This window comes from Phoca vitulina, unplaced genomic scaffold (assembly GCF_004348235.1).
Source record: "Phoca vitulina isolate PV1807 unplaced genomic scaffold, GSC_HSeal_1.0 scaffold25, whole genome shotgun sequence".
Classification (NCBI taxonomy): Eukaryota; Metazoa; Chordata; class Mammalia; order Carnivora; family Phocidae; genus Phoca; species Phoca vitulina.
This window is the reverse complement of record NW_022589728.1, coordinates 7,030,548-7,049,004: the sequence shown is the minus strand read 5'-3', so window position 1 is coordinate 7,049,004 and position 18,457 is coordinate 7,030,548. Positions and strand designations below refer to the sequence as shown.

Sequence of the window (18,457 nt, the reverse complement as noted above, 5' to 3'; positions counted from 1 at the left end):
TGGGTTTCTTCAGGATGACTCAGGGATACAAACCACTAGTTTTACCTGGAAGCTGTTAAAGTTATTCCGTTTGCCTACAATTAAAAATAGTGGGATCTAGGGACGCCTGGGTGGCTTAGTCGGTTGGGCGTCTGCCTTCGGCTCTGGTCATGATCCTGGGGTTCTGGGATTCAGTCCCACGTCAGGCTCATTGCTCGCGGGGAGCCTGCTTCTCCCTCTGCCTGTGCTTGTGTTCTTTCTTTCTCTCTGACAAATGAATGAATAAAATCTTTAAAAAAAAATAGTGGGATCTAAAATCAGAATCCTAGTCTGGGAGCTAAAATGATACCTTGCATATCTCCCTACTTACTTCATCTTATAGTCCCCAATATTTAACATGTGGAATAAAAATTGAGATAAAACTCTTGTGCTTTATTTTTTTAGACTGAAAATGCCCATATTTCTTTGAATAATAAAAATGGAAATATGCTCATTTGAAAGTTCTGTTATGAACGCGACTAAGTTGTGAATTAAAAATTCATTCTTTAGGTTGGCAGATTCTGATAATAAAATCATGCTAACTTTTCAACAAAAGAATTTTCTAAACACTACTTCTCTTACCAAACAGGTGCGACCGATCCACTTAAGAGCACAGGACTTTCATTAACCGTTACAGACACACGTGCACATACATACACGGATTCTAAGATAAAAGTGAAATTCCATTTTTATGAGTAGTGGTGACACATCTTTATAAAATGGGAATTTGGGTCCTGTGATGGCACTGAGAAGCAAAATACTCAAAACAGCTGGATAGAAGGAAGGAGTAGCTAAGAAACACTTGAACGCCTTTTCCTTGGGAGGAGAGTCATCAGATAACTGCACTCATGCAAAACAAAGGCAGTCTGGTTGGCTCCAGAGGACGTGCATGCCCCAGGCAGTAGAGAGTCTTCTAGAGTATCCTTTGCCATTGACAACATGCTCGGTGACCGTAAATGTAAATATCCTATCTTTTTCTAAGACAGCCATACCCCGTTTTTTTTTTTCAAAAGTATCACTACAGGTGGCCACGGTTTACATTGTGAATATATAGTCTTCTGTAAAAGCAAGCATCTGTTTATTAAAACAGCCCAAGTATTACTCTAGCAGAAGGTACTACTACCTCTAAGTTCCCTGTACTAGATGTAGTCCATCAGTTCTTTTATTATTTTATTAATAATAAATATATTTGATAACATCCTATGCTTCAACCGATTTCTCAGCTAAGGACTGAAGCAGATCTTTATAGAGGGCAGAGTTCATGAACCGGGGATAGGAGTCTCTGTGCATTAAGGTATAGATCTGGAGTTGTGCATCATCAAATATGTGTTGGGATGGCTCCACCATGTTCCTGTTGATGACTTCTCTTACTCGGGAGTCCAAGCTGACCTGTCAGTAGACACACATAAGAGTGGTATTAGACATACTTCTCTTTGGAAATCCACCCCCAACGCACCATGGCTTGTTCTGTTTTTTAAAAATCCCAAACCAAACAAAGTCATCCAAAAATCTAAATTGCTGAAAAAGAAACTGAAAACATAATGAGCAGGGGGTTCTCAAATTTCAGCAGTGTCAGAAGGCCCTGGAATGCCTGTTAAACAGATTGCTGGCCCCCACCTGCAGAGTTTCCTACTCAGTGGGTCTGGGGAGGGGCCTGAAAATGTGTATTTGTCACAAGTTCTGGGTAGCGCTGGTGGGGATCACACTGCTTTAGAAAACCACAACATTGTTTTCCCTCTTTAAAGTGATTGTACTGTGTCCTTTGAAGAAAAAAGTAGCGTGCACAGACTTACCGCTTGCTAATTTCCTAATAGCATTAGGGCTAAACCCCGGAGGTCCCAGGCTGTAGCCAGCTAGAACACAGTCACAGATTTCTGGGAATGAGCGTCAGGCTGGCTGGTGAGTGGACGCCAACCGTGGCGCCGTGGAAGAGTTAAGAGCACAGGGCCCGTGTTTAAGTCCCAGCTATGTCACTGCTTAGTTGTGGGGCTTGGGGCAAAAAGTAAGCTGCACCCTAATGAACTCCTCCATAAAGGGGATAATGGAGATGGTAGTTGGTGGGGATTTAATGAGAATTAATTTAAAGTCCTTGGAGTTCATTAAGTTCCTTAAGAAGAAGTTGGTTTTTTTTTTCTTTGATGTTTTGCTCATCCTAGAAAAGGCTGTCTCAGACCAGAGCAAGCTCCTGGGCTCAGACTCTCCCCGTAGGATGCCAGATAAACAAGACTACAGGCTGCAGAGATGCACACATAGACCTCTTCTCTTCTGTGCGAAGAACCTTAGCTGGACCAGCTCGGCCCCAGGAGGCCATGACAGTGTCGATGCTGTACAACGCACACACTCTTCTTTCGTATAAACCTGAAAATATGACTAGCTAGATCAGTAAATATTGACTTCAGTGATCTATCTTTCCAGATGCATACACCCACTTTCCTCCTGGTAAGCCCCTTGTGCCCACACACAGGTAATTCAATACAGCTGACCTTGAACAACATGCGTTTGTATTGCATGGGTCCATTTATAGTGGATTTTTTTTTTTTGATAAATACCGTAAGTGCATTTTTCTCTTACGATTTCTGAGTAACCACTCTTTTCCCTAACTTTATTGTAAGTACAGTACAGAATACATATACAAAGCACGTGTTAATTGACGGTTGATGTTGTCAGTAAGGCTTCTGGTCAAGAGTAAGCTCTTTTTTTTTTTTTAAGATTTTATTTATTTTTTGACAGAGACACAGCGAGAGAGGGAACACAAGCAGGGGGAGAGGGAGAGGGAGAAGCAGGCTTCCCGCTGAGCAGGGAGCCTGATGTGGGGCTCGATCCCAGCACCCTGGGATCATGACCTGAGCCGAAGGCAGACGCTTAACGACTGAGCCACCCAGGCGCCTCAACAGTAAGCTCTTAGTAGTTAAGTTTTCGGGGAGTCAAAGTTATTAGTACACTATCGACTGTGTGGGGTCAGTGCCCGCAACCCCGTGCTGTTCAAAGGCTAACTCTACATTCAACACAGATTGCATCTCCAGATCTCTTTCTTGTGTAGCTTGTGAAGGAAGAGAACTATTTATTTCCATCGAATTCCAAGTCCTTCTCATCCTTCCTTTTCCCTCTGGTTCTGTAGTCAGTCACAAAGTCTCGGGGACCCTGCCTCTTTAACCCCTCTCAGGTCTCTCCACCTCGTCCCTCTTCTCTGCCAAGCCCGTTGGGGAGGTCACTCACCATTTCCTGCTGGATTGGTTCACTGGCCTCCTAACTGGTCTCCTGCCTCCTGAGTGCCCCTCAAAATCACCCCACTGGTTGGTCAGAGGGCTCTTTCTAAAGTACAAACCCCATTCTGACACTCCAACTTCAGACCTGGCACTGACTTGGCCATGCACTCAGGGTAAGTCCAAAGTTTAAACTTAGGAGGTCTTTATGATCTGCTTCCATGAATAACCCTGGTCTACCTTACTATTCCACTCAAGAATGTAAAGAATTTGGAATTCTACTTGGAATTTAAAGAAAGAAGGAGCTAGGGTTGCCTGGATGGCGCAGTCAGTTGAGCTTCTGACTCTTGGTTTTGGCTCAGGTCATGATCTCAGGGTCGTGAGATCGAGCCCCGTGTCGGGCTCCATGCTTAGCAGGGAGTCTGCTGGAGATTCTCTCTCTCTCTCTCCCTCTGCCCCTCCCCCCACTCACTCGCACCATTGCTCTCAAATAAATAAATCTCCAAAAAATGTAAGAAAAAAGGAGCTTGGTTTTGAGATCACCCTGACCCCATAGATTTTAGATTTGAAGGAACAAAAACTGGGGGGTGGAAGCTTGACTGATGTCCCCCGACAGTCTCTCTGCTCTAAGGGAAGGACAACCCAGGTAAAACCTCTGTGTCATATTAGCGAGGCTATTTCTATTCAAATAAAAATACCTGTAAAAAATATTGGTGCTCAGAATAAAAGGATAATTTTGTTTAAAGAAATGCTTACAGGGTATAATGTTTTTAAACAGTGTTTACAATAAAATGCATAGACTCCCCCTTCTGGAGAATCTAGTGAAAGTCAGGAATACTTTCTCCAGAAAGAGGCACAAAAGCTTTCACAGATTTCAGGGGCCACTGAGAGCCCGCTTGTGAGACCACGATCCCCGGCATCTGGATGCTACGAGTGCAGGCGGAGTGGTCATCTCTGTTTTGGAATAGCTGTCACTGTGCCTGGGTGACCCAACACTGACGGGGTTCACTTTACCAATGGCCTCCGGGGAGGAAGCCCCTTGCGGGGTACGTACCTCTTTAGGAGAAAGAATAGAAATGTAGTCTTCATAGATTATCCTTGCTTTCTCTTCAATGATAGTTTTATTAGCTTCTTTTTTCAGTTCCTCACATGCCATCCAGAAAAGCATATTTTCTTCACTGAATTCTGTCCGGAGGAATTCCCGGAAAGCATTCCTTCCCGCTGGAGTAAGCATTACCTTGTCGAAGGACTGAGCCCAGGCGTTGACCTCCTCCAGAGTGGGACTTGGGCTGAGTGGAGACGGAAAGGAAGGGGCGAGAGGGAGCTAGGTTATCGGTAGTTACTTTGCATTTCCTCACTAGAAACAAACCCTTTTCCCTTCTGAGGATGAAAATGTGCACCTTGGCCCTTTTAGGAAGGGAGAGGGCTGTGCCCATTTCCATCGGCCTTTGGCAAAAACACACGAGTGCGATCCCTTCAGGTTGTTTAGCTGGAGTGCATGGCTGCTGGCCAAATGCTCGCAGGCCAATCTCTAGAAGAACTGCCAAGAGCGTACTTGTTCACGTCTCAATGAGTCCTGGCAAAGCTTTACAACTGTAACAGTGAAGAAAAATCCTAGAAGCATCTGACCAAGACTTCCCAGTCACTTGTGACAGAAGTACGTCAGACCTCAGCACACCACCTTCCCGAGCAGCCACGCGGCTGTGTCTCTTTCGTGGTTTTTTAAAACTTGAAAGAGAATTTTAAAGAGAAAGGGGAAAGATTATGTTATATAACTGCAAGCTATAAAGGGTGATAATAAACACACACTACAGTTCAGCACTCACCGTGAGAACCAGCTGGTCACCACCAGCCGCGCCTACCGTGGTCCTATGGCCGCACCCCGCTCTCTCTGACTCCCCCACCCTGAGGGACTGCTAGGCTTGACTTTGGACTCACCCTGGTTTAGTTTATTTTTACTTATATTTTAATTATATTGAGGTCAGAAAGCTTCGTCTGTTCAACAATGATCGCTATTAAATGATTTCTTCCCCCTACCTTTCTTTTCGTTGTTTTTATGTAGGTAGATATCCCTGAAGAATATCTGTCCTTCAGTGGTTTTTTTTTCTTCACTTTTAAAATGGCTAACTCCATGTTGTCTTCTGCCACTTGCTTTCATCACCCAACACTGTCTAAGATTCGCCCACGTGGCTGTATGTGGCCAGAGTTCCTGAGCACGCAGGATTTATCTCCAACTTTCCATTCTTGTACTGTCCTCATCTGGTTTTGGTATCCCTAGTGAATTGATTTCTTAGACGTTTGGGTAGTTAGTTATACACGACCTATATAACCTTGGAATGATTAATTCCAGAATTGCTTTGTGGAACCAAACTGTAAAATCCATTGGATCTAGTGTTTATTTTGCAGGAGGGTGCTGTGAGTTGAATAATGTCCCCCAAAAAGATATGCTGATGTCCTAACTCTAGTACCTCAGAATGTGACTAGATTTGGAAATACAGTCTTTGTAGATTTAACTAAGTTAAGATGAGGTGATTAAGATGAGCCCTGATCCAGTAGGACTGATATTCTTTTTTTTTTTTAAGATTTTATTTATTTATTTGACACAGAGAGATAGTGAGAGAGGGAACACAAGCAGGGCGAGTGGGAGAGGGACAAACAGACTCACTGCTGAGCAGGGAACCCGATGCGGAGCTCGATCCCAGGACCCTGAGATCATGACCTGAGCAGAAGGCAGATGCTTAACGACTGAGCCACCCAGGCGCCCCTAGGACTGATAATCTTATACAAAGGGGAATCTGGGGGGCGCCTGAGTGGCTCAGTCGGTTAAGTGTCTGCCGTGGGCTCAGGTCATGATCCTGGGGTGCCCAAGGTCCCACTGGCAGGATGGTTAGAGTCAGGCCTCAATGAGGCATTCTGGTTTCAGATACTAGAGCCTCAAAGCTTTAGTACAGAATACAATATACCGGAATATGTAAGATAAAAGCCATTTTTAAAAAATTTTATTTATTTTTTTTAGTAATCTCTACACCCAACATAGGGCTTGAACTCACAACCTTGAGATCAAGAGTTGCATGCTCTTCCAATTGAGCCAGCCAGGTGCCTCAAGATAAAAGCTATTTAAAAAATTTTTTTTTTTAATTTTTAATTTTATTTGAGATTTATTTATTTATTTGAGAGAGAAAGAGAGAGTGAGCCATGAGTTAGGGGAGGAGTAGAGGGAGAAGCAGACTCCCCACCATGACCTGAGTCTAAGGCAGATGCTTAACCCACTGAGCCACCTAGATGCCCCTTGATAAAAGCTATTTTTAAACAAGCTCATAAATTGTGGAAGATTTTTTAAAAGTTTTTATTTTTTTTAGAAATCTCTACACCCAACATGGGGCTTGAACTCATGACCCTGAGGATCAAGAGTCTCATGCTCCTCCAATGGAGCATGCCAGGCGTCCCAAATTGTGGAAGATTTTAATATGCTTCCCAGAGTTTGAAAAATCTGGGTAAGGATAAATAAGATAAAGAATGAAAAAGAAACACTTAAGTAACCTTTTCGGCTACTTGTTTTTTTCCCCTCAAAAATTAGCAGTTTAATACAAGGCCTATTTGAACAATGTTTTTAGGATATTTGTCCAGTATCTGTAATTATATAGATATAATACCAAGAAAAGATATTAGAATAGGTAAGTGAAAGTAAGCCAACTGATACTACAGGAACAAGAAGAGATTAATTTTAAAATCTGACATTATGGAAAGTAATTTACGTGTTTTCTTCCCAACTTTTTTTTCCAAAAATACTTAAATTAAGACAATACTACAATTAGCTAGAGTATATAGTTAAGAAAAAAAATGGACTTTTAAAACTTTCTGAAAACCAAACATGTATGTTTCATTATGGTCTTTTATTTTAAGAAGTCTATCATATGAAAATAGGATAACGCCATATTTTGTCAGGAAGCATCAATTTATGTTTGTGATTAGCAGGGATGAAATTAATAATGAAACTAATTTTTCTCCCTGTCACACAGTGAACTCTACAGAGTGGAAAGGGGGCGCCGCATTATGATTTGATATTATGAAACTGCAGTTAGAGAAACTGTTACAATGATGAAAAATCAAAACAATAAGGCTGGCATTCCTGTCAATTTAGTGAGCTAAACACCGAGATTTACCTTTCTTCACAGGCTGGAAGCTCTCCTCGTCTGAGCTCATGGGAGGGCCTCCTGGGTCTCTGTTCTTTTTGGTTTCTAACAGTGAGACTGCAGGAAACAAAACATTTACATGTCAGCCGAGATCATTCTGCATCAGGGGCTATTTTAAAGGGAACTCCAGATTACCAAGGTGAATTTCTTTCTTTTCTTGAAAAAAATGGACCCTGACTGGTTTTCTTGAGAAAACCAAAATTAGGGGCGCCTGGGTGGCTCAGTCAGTTAAGCATCTGCCTTGAGCTCAGGTCATGATCCCGGGGTCCTGGGATGGAGCCCCGCTGGGCTGCCTGCTCAGCGGGGAGCCTGCTTCTCCCTCTCTCTCTGCCTCTGCCCCCAACTCGTGCTCACTCACTCTCAAATAAATAAAAAAATCCTAAAAAAAAAGAAAACTAAAAGTATGATGCTAAAGTATTAGCAAAATAAATTATAATATTGTGGTCTACACTAGTTGAGGGAGAGTTTACATTTAGATTAATAGTTTTTTTTTTTTAAGATTTTATTTATTTGACAGAGAGAGCGAGAGAGCACAAGCAGGGGGTGTGGCAGGCAGAGGGAGAAGCAGGTTCCCCCTGAGCAGGGAGCCCGACGCGGGGCTCGATCCTAGGACCCTGGGATCATGACCTGAGCTGAAGGCAGACGCTTAACCATCTGAGCCACCCAGGTGCCCTAAGTTATTTGCACTTTTTGGCTATTATAATTCTGCAGTGCATGTTCATGTACAGGTTTTTTCTGTGGATGCTTGTTTTTATTTCTCTTGGGTAGACACTTAGGAGTGGAAATGCCTTCCTATGGTAACTCTATTTTTAACATTTTGAGGAAGTCGCAAACTGTTTTCCAAAGCAGCCACGCCGTTTTATACTCCTACCAGCGATGCTGGAGGGACTCAGGTTTCTCCACATCCTTGCCAACACTTGTTAGTGTCTGTCTTTTTTATTCTCACCATCTCGGGGGGTAGGAAGTACTACCTCATTGTGGTTTTGACTTGCATTTTGCTAATGGCTGATGAGATGGAGTATTTTTTCATGTATTTATTAGCTCTTTGTATGTCTTCTTTGGAGACTGTCTACTCAGATATTTTGCCTACTTTATTTTTTATTTAACGATTTTATTTATTTGACAGAGAGAGCGAGCACAAGCACAAGCAGTGGGAGCGGTAGGCAGAGTGAAGGAGAAGCAGGCTCCGTGGGACCATGACCTGAGCCGAAAGCAGATGCTTAACCGACAGAGCCACCCAGGTGCCCCCCTACTTTTACTTTTTTATTTGACTTAATTTATTTTTATTTAAATATCTTTTAAAAATTTTTTTAAAAGATTTTGAGAGAGACAGAGAGACAGAGATAGCAAGAGAGAACACAGGCAGGGAGGAGAGGGAGAAGCAGGTTCTCCACTGAGCAGGGAGCCCAATGCGGGACTCTATCCCAGGACCCTGGGATCATGACCTGCGCCAAAGGCAGACGCTTAACGACTGAGCCACCCAGGTGCCCCTAAATGTGTGTGTTTTTTTAAAGATATATCTATTTTAGAGAGAGAGAGTGGGGGCAGGGGACAGAGGGAGAGGGAGAGAGGATCTTAAGCAGACTCCCTGCTGAGCGCAGAGCCCAACTTGGGGCTCGATCTCACAACCCTGAGATCATGACCTGAGCCAAAATCAAGAGTTGGATCCTCCACTGACTAAGCCATCCAGGCGTCCCTCTTTTGCCTACTTATAAATTGGTTTGTCTTTTTATTTTTGAATTGTAAGAGTTCTTTATATTCTGAAGGCTATTCTTTTTTTACACTAATTCTGTATCTTTCTTCCTATTGAATTATTTTGTGTTTGCATTAGTTTAGCAACCATTCTCTTGGGATTTCCAGGTATACTCTCGTATCTTCTGCAGATAGGGAGAGTCTTAACACTTCTCTTCTGATTCTTAGGCCTCACATTGTTTTCTCTTGTCCAGCTGCCTCAACTGATAGCTAAAATGCAATGTTAGACAGGAGGGGAAAGCACAGACATCCTTGCCTTGTTCTTGCTTTCAGGAGGAATGCTTTTAGTTCCCCACTGATTTCAAAATGGATTTTTTATATTGGTTATTTGAGTTTGCTTTATCTATTGCTCCTGTACTCTTCTATTTCTTTTATTATAGCTTTCCTTTCCACTCTTTCCACCATTTTAGAAGAGTAATTCAGCCTAGTTTTAGCACGTTTGCTTTATGGATTTTCAGTAATTGTGCGTGTGTGTGTGCAGCTCTGTTTTTCGTTAATGCAAAGTCATTAGAAATGCAGGAACTCTTCTGACTTGTTGCTTTCATGATGCCAGTTTCAGTAAATAATGGTTTTTTGAAACAAAAATAACTTAAGAGGCATCTGGAGGGTGTTCTCGCTGCAGGAGCATTAATACTGCCTGACTTCTTAGGCTTCTTTTGTAAGCAGAAAACATCAGTACACAATGGGTAAGAAAAATCAAAGAGAAAAAGAAAGGATGAATTTGACACAAGATTCTAAGAGAACTGGAAATTACATTGTGAATTAAATAATACAATCTACATTTAAGCTTTGACATTTTTTCATGTCTTATTTTTTAAAAGTAAGAATATTTCTCAATGAGGTAATGTGTTCTTAAAAAAGTGAAAAATATATTTTGTGTCAATTTTTTAACCTGAGTGTATTGTTATTGTTATAGTAGAACAAGAAAAGGTTGCTGGAAGCTAAAATAGTTGCTCACCATGTTTAAGAGCTAGTCAGTAAAAGGAGCCCCATGGTTAGATATATTTTGGTAAATTTTTGAGCTACAAAGAGGAAAAAATTCTTCAATCTTTTACAAAGGAAAAAAAGTTTATTTTTAAGAAATTCAGCATCAGCATGACTTCTTTGATAAAACGAAATGCCAGAAGACCATGAAGCAGAATTTTGAGAAAGATAATACAAGGGCTTAGAAAACATATTTCCTTTTTCTTTTCTTAAAAATTGCCTCTACTATGTATTATCGACACGGATAAGTCTCAAAAGCATACTGAGAAAAAAAAAATCAAAGAGGTTAAACATTGAAACAGTTAAAGTTTGCTGTGTACCTTTTTTTTTTTTTTTTTTTTAAAGATTTTATTTATTTATTTGACAGAAAGAGACACAGCGAGAGCAGGATCACAAGCAGGGGGAGTGGGAGAGGGAGAAGCAGGCTTCCCGCTGAGCAGGGAGCCCGATGCGGGGCTCGATCCCAGGACCCTGGGATCATGACCTGAGCCGAAGGCAGACGCTTAACGACTGAGCCACCCAGGCGCCCCCCCCTTTTTTTTTTAAAGATTTTATTTATTTATTCATGAGAGACAGACAGAGAGAGAGACAGAAAGAGAGGCAGAGGTTCTCGAGAAGCAGGCTCACTGCGGAGCAAGCGAGACTCGATCCCAGGACCCTTGGGATGATGACCTGAGCTGAAAGCAGACGCTTAACCGACTGAACCACCCAGGCGCCCTGTGTACCTTTTCTTTTTTTTTTTTTTTAAGATTTTGTTTACTTATTTATTTGAGAGAGAGGGGCGGGGAGGGGGAGAGGGGAGAGAGAATCCCAAGCAGACTCCACGCTGAGCATGGAGCCCGACTTGGGACTCGATCCCACAATCCTGAGATCATGACCGGCCCAAATCAACAGTTAGATGCTTAACCAACTGAGTCACCCAAGTGCCCCACAATTTTTTTTTGCCCTCCAGCACATGCGCATTTAAATGCTGTGTGGTATTGCATTGTATAACTACACTGCAATATATTTATCCATTCTCTGTTCATGAACTTTAGAGATATTTTCAATTTTTCTTAATCAGATTAATGCTTCAGTGAATCCTCTCATACAGGTCTCTTTTTGCCTATGTGCAAGAGGTTTTTTTAGGGTAGAGTATTATATTTAGAAGGCTATATATTTAGCTTTCACATATCCGATCCTTGTTGGTAGGAGCACAAGTGGATTATGTTTTGTTTCATTTCATTTGTTTATTTTTCTTTTGGTTATTATATTCTTGTAAGTTCTTTCTTTATATGTTCTAGGTTTATGTTCTTTGTTTGCTAAATGCCTTGTAATTATCTTCTCCCAGTATGTTCTATCTGTTCATTTTACTTCTGATCTTTTGTTAAACACATTTTAAAAAGTTTTATTCAGATATAATTTGCACACCATAAACTCACAAATTAAATGGTACAAGTCAACGGTTTTAGTTTATTCATACAATTGTGCAACCATCACCATGATTTTAGAACAGTTTATCACTGCAAAATGAAACTGTACACATCAGCACCCATTTCCCCTAGGCCTAGGGAACTGCTAATCTACTTTCTGTCTCTGTGAATTTATCTGTTCTAGACATTTCACATAAATGGAATCATACAATATATGTTCTTTGGTGTCTGTCTCCTTTCACTTAGCATCATCTTTTCAAAGTTCATCTATGTTTTAGCAGTTTCAATACTTCACACCTTTTATGGTCAAATCATATTCCACTGTATGGATATACCACATTTTGTTTTTCCATTCATTAGTTGATAGACATTTGGGTTGCTTCTACTTTTTGGCTAGTACTAATCACACTGCTGTAAATATTCATGTTTAAGTCTTTATGTAGAATATGTTTCTATTTCTCGTTAAGACACATTTTTATATTTTAATGTAGTCAGATTTATGAATCTTTTTAAAAAGTAGTTCTTCCCAATACCAAGATCAGAAAGATATATCCTGTATTTTATTCTTGGCTACCCACATTTAGGGCTTTAAACCATCTGGAATTGATCTTGGTTTTTTTTTTTTTTTTTTTGTAGGGAGAGATTGGGTTTTGCATGAGCTGCAATATAGGAATAGAAGTATTTTTGTGGATTTGGATACCAGGTAGGGTGACCAATTTTCCTGGTTTGCCCGGGACTCATGGGTTTTCTGGGGCATAGGACTTTTCAGTGCTAAAACCAAGATAGTCCCAGGCAGCTGGGATGAGCTGGTCACCCTAATACCAAGTATCTTGGTATTTATAAAATAGTTCATTCTCTCTTTTGTTAAAATCACCTTTGTCCTATATTGATAGTTCTCTATATTTCTTTCTTTCTTTTTTTAAGTTCTCTATATTTCTTTTACTGTCTTCCATCGATGTGGAAACTGTCTGTTATACTTCTGACTAATCAAGAATACCATTAATTTGGAAAGAAAATGTAATTTTTTTTCCTAAGGAAGTCTGAAGTTACCTGATTTGTCTATCATGAACATGAGATTATTTGCTTACAATGTTGGATTCTTTTTAAAATTAAATATGTTTTATAACTATATTTGATCAGTTTGTGTCCATGATTGCTACTTGTTTCCCATGACGTGTCCTCTGGGTTCACTTTTTCTTCCTGAAGTACACCCTTTCTTGTTCTTTTAGGGTAGGTCTGAAGACAGTTAGCTCTCTTGGCCTTTGTATGTCTGAAAATGTCTTGTTTTACCCTCTGCTCTTGAATTATAGTTTGACTAAGTTTTCCATTACTTTTCTCCAGTTCTTTGAAGACATTTCTCTATTGTATTCTTTTAATTGAAGCATAATGAACATACAGTGTTATATGAGCTTCAGTGTACAATATAACAATTCAACATTGTTTCTCATTGCTCTATTGTCTGTTAAGTACACACACAATATGTGCTGCAGGAGTGTTGGCTATGATGATGATGATGTCTAAGCACAGCTCCATAATTTATTCACCCTAGCTGGTGCCAGTAGAAGGAGCCTGCTCTGGAAATGGCAGGCCACCATCTGCTGTGCTCACACCATCAGTGCTGTACATTGTTCAGGCCACCATCTCGGCCTCCTGTGTCCCTCTGAGGCAACAGAGAAGGGAGGGTGACGGGGTCAACAGGAGTCTCCCCGCACCAGGATATCTCTGCCCAACTCTCACACAATCATCTCTAATTACCTCACTGAAACTGATTAGTGGAGTGAAAGACTGGAAGAGGAGCTGAAATGAAACCCCGTCACCGCTGGTGGGTATCCTCCCAGTCTAGGGAGGGTCCTGGACACCCACGTGTGTACGGTGTGCGAACACGGGCCTCTCCTCCGGTTTCCTGCCGAGTCCTTTAGATGCCTACGCGGGGCTGAAGCCTTGCTGGAGCGCCAGACTGCTTGGCTCCCACGTCCCTCATATTCCCACTTTCCGTCTGGGGTTTTGCTCTGAACAGGCCAAGCACCCACCATCATGACTCCAGCAGGCCTCAGAGTGTGGTATTGCTGGGTCCCATCCACCGGATGGGAACTTCTTGGAAGTTAACACTAGCTCAAATCAAGCAAGAGACCAAATTTTCCTGGACATTTAATATCAGCCTCCACCTGCTTCGCCCCAATTCTAACAGTCCTGTTACTGGTTTTGATAGCTGTACTATCACTTGGTCATGTTCTCCTCTGGGGAGTGAGGGCTTGGTCCAACTTGTGGTCAAGACTACATACACATACAATAATTCAGTTGCCTAAAGTTAGGCACACATTTAGTGGGCATAAGCACTTCTTGTAGCCAAGATTTCTGAAACGCCACCTAACGTTCCTATGATTTCTAGGTGTAAACTCTATACATTTCTCCAGACCTTTGACAGTGACTCAAATGGTCAAGGATATTTTCCATTCAAGTTGTGTATCTCTCTTTTGAAGCAAAGATTGTGTATCTTACTGTACCAGTAAGTTAGCCTACATTTTTATATTCTTCTGTTAAGCATATATTTTGACATTTCTCTTTATGAAAACATGACATTCATGAAAGAAAAGCAGAAGATAAAATCCAGGCACCCTCTACGTAACCTTAACCTTTAAGACCCACCTTAAATTCTAACTCCTCTACAAAGCCTTTATTACCAAGTAGACTGCCTTGAGTTCACTCCTTTCTAACCATCTAGTTATTGTTTCTGCCCAAATATTAATATTTGATCACCAGCAGCCTTAGACTATTCTTTAGTTGTTTAACACACTAACCTGATTTCAGGGATTTGAATAGAAATCCCTTGAGCTGGCATACAGAGCCCCTTTGTGTGTGTGTGTGTGTGTGTGTGTGTGTATGTGTGTGTTTGTTGTTGTCCTTCACAGATCCCAAATCAGTGTCAGGCATATAGTAGTTGTTTAAAAACATGTATGGGGGCACCTGGGTGGCTCAGTCAGTTAAGCGTCCAACTCATGCTTTCGGCTCAGGTCATGATCTCAGGGTCGTGAGTCTGAGCCCCACACTGGGCTCCACACTTAGTATGGAGTCTGCTTGAGATTCTCTCTCCCTCTCCCTCTGCCCCTCCCACTCGTGCTCGCTCCCTCTCTCAAATAAATATTAAAAAAATAACACCAAAAATGCCTAGAGAGTTAATCATAAGCTGGCACTACTCAGGGACACCATGTGCCCACCAGGAGGGCATGACGGAAGAGGCCCGACCTTACCAGGAACAGCTGCAGCAGCAGCACCAGCAGAAGCAGCAGGTGTTGGACCCGCGGTCCCCCGCCCCGGGCTGGCCTGGTGTGGAGTCCGTGGTCTCCTGGGCTGCAGGCATCTGCCGTTTCCGCATCTCCGTCTGCTCAGATCGCATGGGCTGCAACCGTGCAAGCAAAAGGGGGGCCAGTTACCACCACACAAGGCCAGAGAGTCAGTTGTCTGGACCGCTCAACAGACGCAATTATGACTCTCTCCAGGTCATTTCTGAGAATTCTGGCAAAATTTGGTGCTTATCATCCATTTCTAGAGCCAACGTTTCCTGTCTAGCATCTGCCAATCACTGTGAATAAAAGGACGAATGGCGGGGTCCCTGCTCTAAGGCGCTTCCAGGTCAGGAGAGGACTCAGACAAACACTGCATCACCTATGGGAAGCCATGGTGGTGACAGCTACGATGAGGGCATTTTGCAGCCCTGATGTCCCCTCTGGGCTGAACTGCCAGGGAGCAGTTCCAGGTGACAGCTGAGTTAGGGATGCCCACAAGGCATGACTGTGTGAGCACTGTGGGCCAGAGCACACATGTGGGAGGAAGCCAGGCCAAGATGGCAGGCATGTTAACAAGGCAGTAAGAGGAAATGTCCCAAGAGAGAGGACAGAAGTCCTGGGAGGCCGTCGGGTTCTGAGACCCCACTAACTAACAGGTCCAAGTCTTAACTAGCTGTGAAACCTTGAAGAAGTTACGCCACTCCAATATGTGCAAAGCACCCAGACCCCCACCTGCTACTTAGTGTTGCTCAATTATTCCCAGGAAGCAAGGGAGGGCTGGGGACCCTAGCCTGCTCTGACCTGTCCTGCCATCTGCAGGGACAGTTCCCTTGGCCTGTCCCAGTGGACCGCAAGCCATTGCAAACAAGGTCTACGCCCTTCAACCTCCCCTTTTTCTGAAGACCAGGAGAATGGCTGAAGGAGAGAAGCATAAAAGCAACGTAAGAACGAGAAATTGCCGAGTGCACTTTTCTATTTGATGCTGTGATTCAAATGTTGATGAAGTAAAAGCAAAAAACACCAAAGCTACATTAAAGAACCTTAAATAGGACTTTGGGATTAAATTCTGGATGTGTTCTTCTATTCCAGCAGTAGATTTAGCTCTTCCTACTATTACCAATTCTTATATTCTATTGGACTTTTTGAAAGATTTTATTTGTCAGAGAGAGAGATAGAGAGCACAAGCAGGGGCGGGCGGGGGGTGGGGAGCGGCAGGCAGAGGGAGAAGCAGGCTCCTTGTTGAGCAGGGAGCCCAATGTGGGAGTTGATCCCAGGACCCTAGGATCATGACCTGAGCCAAAGGCAGACATATAACTGACTGAGCCACCCAGGTGCCCCTGGACTTTGTTTTAATGATTATAGTTTTAGTATATGTTTTTATATTGGGTAGGTGAAGTTCTCTTCACAAGTTTAAAAAAAATTGTTTTTGGCTGTTCATGTCTGTTTTCTCCTCCAGTTAAATTTTGGAATCAGCTTTTCTAGGTCCAGAAATACCACGTTGGGATTTCGAGTAGGACCACATTGAATTTATAGGTCTGTTTATGAGAAATGACATCCGTTGGAGTACCTGCCAAATCAGGATGAATCCTCTGGAGTAGCCCTTTTAATTATCCTAGGATGTAGCTCCAGGAGCGCAAGAGAGATGCGGTCAAGTGTTTAGCGTCCTTTCATCCACAGCCGGAACAACGCTCACAACTCCCGTCCCCAGTGCCCAGCCGGAGCAGTCCAGGATGCCCACACTGAGGCGGCTCCTTGTTCAAAGGGGGGAGACAGACATCTGTCCAGCTCACACCGCGGGGAGACAAGCCCCCTTTAATGCCCCTGGGGTGGAAACCTGGGGCTCCTCCAGGCATCTGCGCCACTGCAGCAGAGACACGATGGTTTCCCTTCATTCAGGACACTGAGGGGCAAGGATGAGCCAGCACAGGCTCCAAACAAAGGGGCTGGGAGCAGGAGATGCCCCAAGCAATTATTTTCTAAGAGATACTGATGCAACTGGTCTCATTAACAAGAAAAAAAAATCCCAATAGCTTCCCAGAAGGAAGGACTGTGACGAGGTAACATCAATGGGTTTCAAGGGACTACTTTTCCAACATCTTTGCAACACTGGGTCTTCCCAATCAGTACATGAAATACGTGTTCTTTGAGAGCCTCTCTTCAGTAGATTTTGAAGACTTTCCTAACAGGTCTTGCACATTTTTGATAGGTTTATTTCTGAGTATTTTATGGACCCGTTTTTGCATTGTAAATACTTCCCCACTTCAAGTTTCTAAGTAGTTATTTTGGTGCATAGGAAGGCTAAGGGTACTCTATCTGGCCTCCCCGCTGACTTCTCTCATTAATTCTAGTAGTCTTTCTACTGATCCTCTTGGGTTTTCTAGGCGGATGATCATATGGTCTATAAATAGTCACACTTGTCGGTTTACTTTCTGTACCTTTCCAAGTCCAAGATGCTTCCTCGCCTTGGTCTTATTTCATTGGCCAGGAAGATCTGTAAATACTGAAAAGTAGCAGTACTTGTAGGTACCTTTGACTTCTTCATGACTTTAATGAGAAGACTGATGGCACTTTGCCCATATGTGTAATGTGTGCTGGAGGTTTCTGGAAGAAGACAGTTTTACGGAGTTAAGCATATTTTCTTCTATTAGTTACATAGTACAAAATAAGTTGTGCCTGCTTATCTTATTATTTATTTATTTTACCAAGAGACAGAGAATGTGAGTGGGGGGGAGGGGCAGAAGGAGCAGGAGAAAGACTCTCAAGCTGACTCGAGCTCAGCGTGGCGTCCACTGCGGGGCTCGATCCCAGGACACCGAGATCATGACCTGAGCGAAACCAAGAGTCAGCTGCCCAACTGACTGAGCCACCCAGGCGCCACCCGCCCCCTCCTGCGTATCTTATTAGTTAACACATTTTATTTGCTTGTACACACCTCATGTTTGTAAATCCTGGGAAGACTTAATGATTTAGTGAGCAAACTCCTCTGAGAGAACATCGTAGGGTTGCTCATGACTAAAGACAGCCTTCAGAAATCAAAGGCAAATGACATCCAAGTCTGTTCTTACACATTTTTGAAAACAGCTCTATTAAGGTGGAACAAACATACAGTCTGCACATACTGTTTAAAGGGCATAATTTGGTAAGTTTTGGCACGCACAGACCAGTGAAACTACCACTACAATCATGACCGCATTATCCACCGCAAGCGTCCCCACACCCCTGAGGACTCCCTCCCGCAGGCCCCCCTCATCCGCTCCTGCCTGTTCTCAACAATCACTGATCTACTTTCTCCCACCATCTGTTAATTTGCATTTTTTAAGAATTTTATACAAATGGAATCTTTTTTGTCTGGCTTCCTTCACTCAGCCTGATTATTTCACGATGGTTATGTATATGAACCATTCATTCCTTTTTTAAAAATTTCTGAGCAGTATTCCATTGTCTAGATGTACACAATTTGCTTATCCATGCACCTGTTGCAGGCCTGACACCTTACTGACGGTTCCTGAAAGGATTATATATATATATAAGGCATTGTCTTCTTTTGAACACGGAAGTCTTTTATCAGACAGGATGAGAGGTGCACGTGACTGACACTATTAAATTTACAG

General features: G+C 42.6%; 1 protein-coding gene across 6 annotated transcripts in view; it reads right to left on the bottom strand.

Moving 5' to 3' along the window:
* Positions 1-231: 231 nt before the first annotated feature.
* The window catches only part of RGS20 (regulator of G protein signaling 20), a 70,914-nt gene continuing 52,688 nt past the window's right edge, over positions 232-18,457 (bottom strand). For 4 of the 6 annotated variants that reach the window (XM_032421599.1, XM_032421600.1, XM_032421601.1 and 1 more), the window contains 4 exons: positions 14,811-14,959; positions 7,385-7,471; positions 4,276-4,510; positions 232-1,407 (listed from right to left, as the gene is read on the bottom strand). In XM_032421599.1, coding sequence (XP_032277490.1) covers positions 1,219-1,407; positions 4,276-4,510; positions 7,385-7,471; positions 14,811-14,959 — 660 coding nt within the window. In that variant the 3' untranslated portion in view covers positions 232-1,218. The other 2 variants (XM_032421604.1, XM_032421603.1) reach the window with 2 other exon arrangements.